Source organism: Perna viridis, chromosome 7 (assembly GCF_037379345.1).
Source record: "Perna viridis isolate PV_CMFRI_1.1 ecotype Kerala chromosome 7, ASM3737934v1, whole genome shotgun sequence".
Classification (NCBI taxonomy): domain Eukaryota; kingdom Metazoa; phylum Mollusca; class Bivalvia; order Mytilida; family Mytilidae; genus Perna; species Perna viridis.
Genome location: NC_142451.1, coordinates 35,731,095 through 35,743,317, shown reverse-complemented (window position 1 = coordinate 35,743,317; position 12,223 = coordinate 35,731,095). Strand labels below are relative to the sequence as shown.

Below are 12,223 nucleotides of genomic sequence, written 5' to 3'. Positions count from 1 at the left end.
CATGACCAACTTTAAAATAGGGATTCTGATGAAATATTCTGCAGTCATTAATATTTTTAAAAGTAAATTTAATTTGCGTGTGTGATCTGAGAGGTAATTAATATCTTAGGTTGAAAAATACAGGACTTTCACTAACAATAGCACAATCTACACTACTTAAACCATTTACAGTGAAATAATCTAATAAGTCGCCAACATATCTGCCATTCAGTATCCTAAGCTGCGAGAATATACAGACCCATAAACTAAAACCTTTAGCATTACATGTATTGTCTTGATTATTTATTTTTTATATTTTTTTTATCTCGATTTTTTCTTCCGTCGATCATTCAGGAAAATAAAAATTCAATGACAATGCCTATAAAGATGTTTCTTGACACAAAACATATTTAAATATGAGCTCTTAACGTGGGATAATTGATCATATAAAAATAAAATCTTATTTCGGTTCGCCATATTGGGAAGATCGTAACGGTTACACGTTTCATAACGACATAACATGTTAGACACAGAGACAATTTGGAACAGCATAGAAATGGAAGTTTTTTCCAGTTTACTTGGCTTTACTCGTGACTGCCTTAAAATGGCATCGAATTTGTTCCAACTAAAATGAGTTCTTGTTTATCAGTAAAGCATGAATTATTAAAATCAATTTTCAACATTGAGCATTTCATCTTGTTACAAAAAGGCATTGAAACTTGAAAAACTATGAGTGCAAAGCTCACAAAAGGATAAAACTGCTCCCCTTCCCTTAAACCATATGGTCAAAACACTTTAAAAAATTCTTACAGGTAGTTGACGTCCTTCGAACCTGAAATCAAATCCAACGATACAGAGATCCTACATGAAGTTTCTGTCAAAATATAAAGTGGCTTGAATAACTGACAAAAAGGCGTTGATGGACGAACAGACGGACGAACACCATGATTACTATATACCACCGAGAATTTCAAATGGGGGTATATATAACAACATGTGTTGTTTCATAATGCTAGTACAACGCCGACCAAAAAAAAGAATGGATGCAAATTGCCTGTGAACGACAAAGATGTCAAATACCATGATACCATTGTAGGCCTAAGTCCCAAAATGGGAAAGAACTATATTCGTATCGACCAATCGACTTTTGCATGAATACATACTAGTTGTAATGTATATAGTTTGGGGTTTTTCGTCGTTTTTTATTTTCAGCAATTGTGCAGCTATAGATTAATAAAAAGTAACAGTTGCACGACTCAGATATAGTCATTAATAGTCATTAATAGTGTCGTAGTAAAACTTTTTTCCGAAAAAAGTTAATGAAAAACACTAAAATGTGAATATCCTCTAGCTAGGTGAATCTTTTCTCGTCTGCGACATGTCTATGTAACTGGGGTCCCGCTCCTTTTCTTCGAATGTTTGATCCGAGGTTTCTTCCGGTTGCTCCTCTGTAACTGTGGAAAGGCATTCTTCAGGAGGAATCGGGAAACAAGGATCGATAATCTTAACTCCGCGAAGTGGAATTCGTCCAATTTTTGTTGTTGTATCATTTGCCACAGTTGGTGTCGTTGGCTTATTCATATATTCATGCTTATTTGGCATTGTCGCTGTTTTTCCAAATGACACTAGATGTTGCTCTTTATTTACTTGTTTTATTGCTTTCGGTGAAAGTCCTATAATTGCTACATCGTCTGTTGTTTTAGGCTGAATCCGAATTTCACGTTCATCGAACTCCACATGCTTGACCTCTATGTCTTGAATTTGTTCAGCCCCTTTTTGGCGTTTCTTGTTCTTTATTATATCTTTTTTGTCCTGATATGTTCCAACTTCATTGACTTTCTCAATAATCACCGGTTGTTCATTTTCGTCTGACTTTTCTGAAGTCTTTTTGTGGTCATCATTTACCGTCTTTGGATCTGATGTTCGAGCCTTTTTGTACTCTGATGACCGGCAACATAAACACCAACAACATCTTTTTTGGAAAGAGTTGTCGTCCGCTACAGGGCGACAATTTGCGATGTCGTCGTATATTGGGTCATCGTGTTTTCCGAGATCAAATGTGTCGGCACTGCTACGAGGAGTGTTAATAAATGGTAAGGTTCTAGAAACACGTTTTCTCCAATTTTGAATTTCGTTTACAACTTTTTGTCGTATATATTCGGAACGTCTCGGAACCTTAGGAATACTTTCTACGTCATATGCGTAGTTAGAAGTGTTTGATTGGGTGGAAGATTGAGCTTTTAAAGGTTGTGGCGGTGGCTGTTGAGTAGTTAATCTTGTTTCTAAGACGACGAGCCTGAAATAAATTTTAATATATGTTTTTTTTTTCAATTAGTTTTTTAATGAACATACGAAATTGCACAAAGCACAATTCAATCCTGAATAGACTTTACATATTTAATCACCAATTCATTCCACAGGCACTTGGGACCAGGATTTTTTTTTAAATTTTCCTCAAAAATATCATTAAATCATTTTGTTTCCATATTTGAGTTATTATGCGTGTTCTCTGACATGTCCGCGTGCTATTTATTGCTGTTTATACTATGCATAGTTTTCATCTAATTACTTCTCAAACAGGAAAATTAAAAAAAATCCTGGTCCCAAGTGCCTTTGATTAATTCATGTAGATTTTCAACCACTTTGATTTTTATGAATAATCTTAAGAAAAAAATTAAGCCAATTAACTTTTTAGGATATAGACAGTAACATTTCTCTTACATTCGGCATTTCTGCAATGGTTACTATCAATTTAGCAATAAAATAAATCTACAATGGACGAAATACTGTCTTTGGAGTTATCGAAACGATATGAAGTACTCGGACAAGAACGACAACAGTTACAAGAACGAGATACGCCTAGATTTCTATAGAAAAGCAAAATAATGGTATACATAAGCACGTTACTAACTTGAATGATTTCTATCGATTGAAAGATACACTAAATGGAAGGAAAATTACATTGTGTGGTATATAGAACGCCTCTCATAGCACTTGAGAAGATGCTTTGCTATCTACACATATCCGTTTATCCTTAATTTGAGTTTTTCCATACGTTTTTTTTCGTTAGCAAGAAAAACATGACATTTTATATGTAACAGTTACTTCTAATTAATGACCATTTAAGGATTTTCTGTAATCCCTAACGAATAAAGGATAATTATTTCATTATCACTGAAATCATACAAGTTCTGTGTAGGAACTTCATTCACTCCCTGTCTGTGCAACGGTATTTTCAATTTCATAAAAATTGAACCATTCAACCTTCGGCTAATCTCTCATTAAATCAGGGTGTGTGAAAACAAAACAACCAAAAAACAACAAAAAACAAACAAACAAACAAAATTGTAGTTAGAAAAACTGCATGTATAATCTCACTGGTTAAGTCTTTTCTAGGCAGCTACCGCTGTTATTAAGGCTTGCACAGTTGTATAAACCATTATCTGTTTAGCAGATACCGTGGAACTTATTACTCTGTCTATCCATAAGTATTTGTGCTGACGTGCAAGACACCCTAATGTAAATTTTCTTTTTTATGGCCGCAGTCTGGGTACCTGTTATTATTTAACTCTAAATCGAATACTCAAAACAGATTTTGTTCTACAAACCGGTATCATCACCACTCAAGAAACTATAAATGATCACTGAAAATTCAAAATGAGAAAACAACGCACTGTGACATACACACAAAGAATGGCTATACTAGTTTTCAATTTATGAGGAGAAAAATAACATTATGCTACCACAAAACATAAAAAACTTTAGTCTGAGAAAATTCTCAACTGTTTGTGACGTCATAAATTTCAAAGACTTTGATTGGCGTTACGATGTAAGTAAAGAATATTCTCAGACTTATGTATTTTTTCTAAATTTTGTGGCGTCAGGAATGCTAAGCAGGTGCTTCTTAAATGAAAATTTCATAAGATCTTAGGACCGAAATTAGGACATACCTGAGACTGCATAACGATGCTATATTAAGACTATCATGAAGGTTATCCTTACGTATTTGGTTAAATAAGATTTGTATAAAAGCATACATAACCGTATTACATCTACCATTTATGACATCATTGCTTTTGGAAATAAAAATAAATTTAGCAAACTGTGATGCAATAACATTCTATATAACTAAGCAAAAATTTAAAAAAAAAAAATAATAATTTCCCATTTTTGCTAAGGTATAGTTACAGTCTTGACATATTTATAAATTTAGCCGAAAGAAAGAAATATTGACATGACTATGTGGAAATAAGGTTGAACCTCGTCTATTGCAAGGTCCCGCTAAGATGTGTGGCCTTCGAGTTCCCCTAGAATTCGCACAACTAAAATGAGGCGACTTTCCTCACAAATATGAAATAACACGGAAAAGAATTAAACACAGAAAAATCGGTTACATCGTCTAAAAAAATAGTTTACAGCATAATAAAACTATGAAAAGAAATTGTGTATGTTATTTTTCTAGCGTTGATAAGGTACATCATAATACTTTACGTAGCATCTTTTTCGGTCATCTAGCAATTTCATACTCGAATTAAACATTCTGAATTTTCAATTTATAAGTAAATGCTTATTACAATGAGAATAATTTTTTCCTTAAAATTATTTGAAGGAATGTATTGACATAAAACTATATATCAGGTAAAATAACAGATTCGTCATCTTTTTAACACATTTATTTTCTTTATTTAACTTGCAAAATATTTATATGGCAATTGTAATCATGAAATATAAGAATTCTAAGGCCCCACTTTATTTTTAAGTGTACACTTAGGACAATGAGTTAACTGCAAATAACTAGACAGAAAAAAAAATTCAGATTCATTCTTTTAATGCAGTTTTATAGTATAAAATTACAAAATATATGTTTCACGTCACTTTCACATAGCAGAACTACATGATAGACGGATTTTATAATCCAATATGAAAATATGCTAGTTTAAGTAATAGTGGGTGATTATTGTGCTGCTTTTAGGTGTTTTTATGTTTTTCTTATGATTCTGTATATCAAGGCTAAAATAGACGTAAGTTCTGGATGTAACAATTGTATTTTCCAAGGATCAAGTTAATCATATTTAAAAACATAAATCATTCCATAAATATTACGAAACATCAGTATACTATATTAAAACTTAATTCAATTCTCAAAATACAATATTTGTACAAGAACATTTCATTTGGGGAAACATGGTTAAGAGCTACTCGTTTAATTTTCTATGAAAATTATTACTTAACTATTTTCATACAAGTCATAAAAATAATATTACTTTACCTCAAATAAGTAACAGTATGTGTCATTTTCTAAAATAATACTTAAATCAAAAACATAGGTTAAAAAGCGAAATAATTGTAACGTAAAAGTGATATTTATCTCCCTTACCGGTGATAATTCAAATAGGTATAGTAATATTTTTTTATGACTTGTAATATCATGATGAAGGTGAAACCTTTTAACGCTCCCGAAGAAACATTGATACTAATTAGTCCCTTTTATAACACAATATAATTCCTGGCTTTAATGATTATTCATAATCCTAAACTGATGAAATATTAAACATATCCCTTGAAAAATCAAGTAATTGTACACTAAATCTTTGTAATTATGTAGTTTGATTTCAGATGATGATAACAATTATAATGATAAAAGTACATTATGATCAAGACTGGGTAAATAATGCCACATGCTAGTAATTGCAATGAAAGACAGCAACAAATTAAAAATAAAGAAACCTGAACGTACCTCTTCTTAAGGCTTGATAAAAAACACAAAACAACAGCTAACAAGATAAAACAAATAACCGTTAATCCTGTTCCACCTAAAACAAAAGAAAAACACTTAAAGCATATTCAGTCTAGTAAAGAAATAAAATTTGACGAAATCGTGTTTCGACTGCCCACGAATGACCAAAACAATAATCAACAATTGATCGGTCGCGAAAAACCAACTTCACTAACAAAAACCACCCATTCTCTATATGATATTTAAAAATGTGGGTTTTTTTTGTGTTGGTAAAATATGTATCAACAAGTATTTCAGTAACTTTTTTTCTTGATCAGTCACTGTGCGTGAAATATAAGATTTTGGGGTAGATTCTCGTCATGTCCTGTTCATTGCCACTCGACCATACGCTTATGGACCATGTGCATATGGTCTGGTCATAGGGGTAGTACACACATGGTCCAGTTCAAAATGTGCACAACACAGTTACATTCATATCCGCTTTTTCGTACTCAATAACTGACCCGATTTTCTAGCTTTAGATTTAAGATCTAAAATATATAAAATATTGTGTTTTTATCACTTTATTCGACCGGAAAGAAGAATGAACTACAATTGATCGTGGAATTGGTTTTCCACTCTATATTACAAGGAAGAGGACACCAATCCATTGAATTTAGATTTGCGATATACTTTTCGGTTGCTACTTCCTGTTACAATATCATGTGCATCAATCTATCATTTTACATTTTTTTAAATCGGGTAAACGAGATCATAGCACGGAAATTCTTATATATTATGTTTTAAAGAAAAAAAGGTGAAGAATATAAATTATTTACCAAAATGCTATTTTGTAGTTACAAAATACAGAATATTTATTTACAAAAAAATAATAATTTGAAAAATGAGCGTTTCTTTTTTTGTCATGTATATTCACTCGTATAGAATACTACATGTTTTTTCATCTTGGAACGTGATTGGGTTGAAATTTTATAGAACTTCTTCATCTGAATTTATAGAAGAACTCACCAACAGTAACTGCGAAGTGTGGTTTTGACAATAATTCCAAAACATCATTTGTGTTTGCTAGAATAGGAATAAAAAGTAAATTATCACATGTAAAATGTAATCATGTGTAAAACAACATATGTAGGAAATCTAATGTAAGAAATAATATGTATATGTAGGAACAAAAAAATGTAATCTAAACACCATAAAATTTAAAAAATGGTTGAAAATAAAATGTGAAACATCATATGTAGAAAAAATGTAAAATACATGAGATCCTCATCATTTAGATATTAAGAATGAATAGTTGAGCAATATTTAAACTTATAAACGGATTTCGAGACATTTGTTTCTTAGCAAATTCATTGCGAAATAGGAACAAGCTCAAAATAATTACTGGCCATTTGCTTTGGATGTAAAGCCCAGATGACATTGTGGTTTATTTTGATATCCATCTGCACCATGACAACTGATTTATTCAACGGGTCATAGTTTTCCTTTCCTCGTTTGTCTACCCCGGACTTGACTTTTTATGAGCAACTCGGCAGGTGTTTCTAGAAAAGCAGAGGACGCTTACCCTACCGGTGCACCTGGTTCATGCTCCCAGTTTTTAGTCCAGTTGCTCATTTGCTTTTGTTACTTAGTATGTATGATTTTAGTTACTTTATGTCCTTTGTTGTGTATGTCTGCTTTCCATGCCTGGTCTTTGTCCCTAGATTACATTCTTTTAATTACCGCTATAAGCTTGGTTCCCTTGATTACTCTTCAAACATTTTATACAGACATTTTAGATCTTTATGAAACGTAAGTGTTCACACTCATACATTTTGAAAGAATATGACATTTTTGAATAATTTTAACTGAAATATTTAAATGGCAGTCACCCAAATGGTAATTTTATTACATAAAATTAGCATTTAGTAAATAATTTTAGACTATCATGGAAATTAAAAGTGTGCGCACTCGTACATTTTGGAAGGATATGACCTTTTTAAAGAATTGGTTAAATTAAATATCATATTTTGAGTTATCAGTACATGCAGTCTGATATACATATATAGTTAAAAAAAATCACTGGAGCCTCGGGTAGGTGCTTACATGTATACTGTACTTTTACGTGTACATACACAATGTAACCTCTATACGTATTGTCCCCGAAACTTCATATTACAGTAATGGACAGCTACCTGAACTACACCAACTTAACGAATCATCAAATTAATGCCATTTGTTTTGCAACTAAACGTCGAAAGTTCATATACATGATATACGCGTACATGTATGGAACATAAACTCCTAAAATATATGTAAAAGGAAGGTCATATTTAAACTTAAACCCTCATAACCCAACGCAAGTCAGAAAATAGCCTCCAAGACGACCTCTACCACTGCTGGAGTAATAAATAGACCATCCGTTTATGCCTAAAGAATGTTTACGGTCACCCTGCCGATTGTGATTTTTGAAAAAAAATAATTAAAACGTCTGCCAATTGTCTTTCTGAAAAAAAAGCTAAGATGTTTTTTTTTCTATCCTTGTTATATATTCAGAATCGAATGTAAACACACATGCCGCGAGTGTGCTCTTGGTCGTGGATAATCCCTTTTGCGATTCTGCATTTGAGATATTTTTGATTTGACACCACCGTTAAAACAAAAAAAATATATCTATATCTTAAGCGCCGAATCCCAAAAGGAATTATGCCGTGGACTAAGTCTATTACATGTTAAGTCTTTGCATATTTGGTTTTCATTATATTCTGAGTTCGGTGTCACCAAGGAGTTAAATATATATAAATCCTTTGTGTCATTATGACTTATTTCATTTAAAAAATTTTAAATAAAAATAAAACCCTACCGACCAACCCTACAAAATCTTAGAATGGTGATCGGAAACATAACATATTTATTCGGCCTTGGATATTTCTTATCAGTTGACTGGCAAGCACTGATAGGTTAACTACCAATATGGTTTTCATGCATTGGCTGGGTCAAAGATTCAGCGTATACATTTGCATTCAAACACTCAGTAAACTGAATTTTCTTATTGTACCATAGACCTGCAAAGTTTCCCTTTATTGTGTAGCGCATGTAACACAATTAGCATGTTTTTTAATGTGTGCCTTTATTTGGTGCTGAAATTTCCCATTTTGATCATTTAAAGCTACCTTTCTGTACTTCATTTTACTATCCTTGTGTTAAGGCATGTAATGTTTGACAATAATTTATAAGTCATTAGTCTTTTCACCACAATAGAAACATATAAAAGAGTAATCAAGGGAACCAAGGTTATAGCGGTAGTTAAAAGAATGTAATCCAGGGACAAAGACCAGACATGGAAAACAGACATACACAACAAAGAACATAAAGTAAGTAAAATCATACATACAAAGTAAGAAAAGCAAAAGAGCAAGTCGAACTCCACTAAAAACTAGGAGCATGGACAAGGTGCACCGGTAGGGTAAGCGTCCTCTGCTTTTGTAGAAACACCCGCCGAGTTGCTCATAAAAAAGTCATGTCCGGGGTAGACGAAAGAGGACAGGAAAACTATGACACATTGAACAAAACAGTTTTCATTGCTCAGATGGAAACACCATAACGATCCACGCGTTCATGATGACGACCATAAAACTTCTGTAGTGATGACGTCAATCTTGTAGCAACGTAACCCTGTTCCAGAAGCCTATTTGTTAGAATTCTAGTGCGATACAAAAAGTCTGCGTAGTTTCGGCAAGCTCTGACATAACGTATGAGTTGTGATATGAAAACTCCATACGTAGGTGCTGAAGGGATGTTGCCACAGATGAAAGGAAAGTTGACAATTCTGAATGAAAAATCATCAGGTTTGTCCTAAAGTTGGGTCAGTAGTTTTCGTTTACCATCGATTTCTAAGTGTAGGTCAAGATATGAGGCTGACTTCACAATGTCTGTAGTATCCTTTATCTCAAGTTCTTTGGGGGTAGATGAGATGTATCAAATCCCCAAAATTAGGATTGTTTAAAGATAATGCGTAATCTATATAGCAGAAACTGAGATTAAAGGATCTAGCTAAACGATATTCTTTCTTTCAGATCAAATCAGCTACAAAGTCAGCCTCATAAAATTGAAGGAATAGATCAGCAAGTAGAGAAGCACAATTTGCGCCCATTGGAATGGCGACTGTTTGTTGAAAAACGCCTCCACCACACTGGACAAATATGTTATCGATTAAAAATTCCCGCATTTTGTATGAATTGAATGTATACCACTACGGGAGTAACAAGTATTGTGGTAGGCCTGCAGACCCTCTTCGACAGCTTTGAGTATAGAAGTTAAAAGTTTTGAAAGAAGTTTGGTGGTACATTTTGCAGATCCAGCTATGAAACGTTGATTGTATGGATTCTTGTGAAGTTTAGGAATCCAGTACATAGACGGTAAATCACAATCATTGTCCTTGGTAGAGAGACAAAAAGAGATTAGCACAGATTTATGGTTTTCCACAATCTCTTCTTTGGAGAGGTGGTAGCAGTATAGGTCTTATCACTGCTATTTTTTGTACGTCTACCGCTGATAATAAACATTGGATGTAAAACGTTTTGCAGACAAAAACAATGTTGTTTTGGGCTTTGTCTGCTGGTACGACAACATATTTGTCATGTATAGTAGACAATGTTTTTTTTTGCTACATCGAGGTCTTTGATAACTGTTGTAGCATTGGCACTCATTGACTACTTAAAACTTTCATTCGGCCGTTAACCACTCTGACAGAGAATCAATGTCTTCTTGTTCTCGTTTTATCCATTTTCTTGCTTAGTCCTCCTCGGCAAACATAAGAACTTTAAAGTTATTATTCCAATTTATGGAGCGTGGTTCACGGTACTTGGGACTTTTAGAAAGGATATTACGCAGAGATTAGTTTTCAATGATGGACAAATCTCCTGTAACGACGTGACCAGAGGGACCGTATTTGAATGGAGTGTTTTTGCGAGAACAGTCAGGTGGTTTAGCCTCGAAGTCCTCAATCTTGAGGTTCTGCAATAGCCTTATAGAATTGAAAATTTTGGATGCAATGGGTGAAATATAGGAATATGAAATAATTGGTATATATGGGGGAATTTTGTTGGTAACGTTTTTGTGATGGAGGATGTTAGCTATATTTATTGCATCTATACCTTTGTTGACAAGCGGTAGTGGAAGAAATGATCGTTTTTCTTCATCTTGACTTTTCACACAAACTGGTTTAAAGAGTCTGTGGAAACCAATATCCAAAATGATGGCAACAAGTCTGTTTAATGATGGAGAGGTATAGAATGGAGTTTGGTTCTGATATGATGAAGTCCAAGAGGCTTTTGTATGAAATGGAGGACATGTAACTTAGGTGACGTATAGTGGCGATGGCCATGACTCCTTTCCCGTCTTGGATTTTGTCAAATAAAATCATCACATTTATACTATTGATTTATTGGCTTGAAAGGTTTTTATACTTTTGATGTTGTCATTGCATCCGTAAGGTATTGCAGTACCTAGTCTGCGTAAAAATCATGTCTATCCTGCAAAATAATGTGTGGACATACGTTCAGAACCAAAATGACTTAGAAAAACAATAATATGCACCTGTAATTCATCTACAACTATGCAAATTATAGTAAAAAAGAGTAAGATTCACGTGTCTCGCTAGTTTTTAAATATAGCCATAACTTTTCCGTGTTGTTCATGTCGTAAACTAATAAAAAAATAACCGAATTTGCGACATATTTTTGTGCTCTCAACCGCTTTAGACAAAAACATCAACCGTATTAAAAGCTACACATTCTCGACTTGGATGCTTTGATAAATTGTTGTTTATCTATAAATTATTATAAACTTGGAATTGATAATGTTTCTATAAGGTTTTTTTTACAAAGATGATACAAATGAAAGACATTTTTGTGTTTAGACGTGCCGATTTACAATATAAAAAAAGTGTAAAAATTCAGATTAAAAAAGCATTTTTTTACTTTGAAGTAGAAATTTTCTATATCTTCAGGAATTATTTCAGTATTCGAATCACTTGCTGATGAGGAAATCTTTAACAGTAACCACTTTTCCCTAGGATTAATTATTTTACTCCAAGTGTCAATTTTCGTTAATTTGTTTATGAACCGCATTTGCGATAAGCACCGCTTTGGGAAAAACGGATTAATCCGGGTGGTGAATACTTTAAAATCTTTTACAGATTGGGAAAATGCACAATAAAAGAAACAGGTAAGTTTTTTATTTAATTTTACATACAATTAACGTATCTTTTTCAATTCTAAGAAAAACATGTAGTTTGCATTTTTGTCTACACAAGCAAAAGGTTTGCCTGTAGTCAGTGAAACTGAACTCATATTTTGTTACACAGTTTAAATATTCAGTTGTGACAGGTGACTACTGTCATTCTTTTGACCAGTATGCCTCAAAGCCTACTTGAAAAGTGCACACCTTTAATTTGTGTAACATCTCAAAATGCTTCTCACCCAGTTTATTTTGACGCTTTTTGCAGAATAGTCACTTTCTTGTTTA

General features: G+C 33.1%; 1 protein-coding gene across 1 annotated transcript; it reads right to left on the bottom strand.

Moving 5' to 3' along the window:
- Nucleotides 1–1,160: 1,160 nt before the first annotated feature.
- Nucleotides 1,161–11,826, bottom strand: LOC148612471 (uncharacterized). Its single transcript, XM_088595377.1, has 5 exons — nucleotides 11,730–11,826; nucleotides 10,852–11,052; nucleotides 6,725–6,781; nucleotides 5,717–5,792; nucleotides 1,161–2,275 (listed from the first exon to the last, which is right to left on the bottom strand). Exons 1-5 carry the CDS (start codon nucleotides 11,824–11,826, stop codon nucleotides 1,327–1,329), a joined length of 1,380 nt encoding a protein of 459 aa, XP_088451503.1. The 3' UTR covers nucleotides 1,161–1,326.
- Nucleotides 11,827–12,223: the final 397 nt, after the last annotated feature.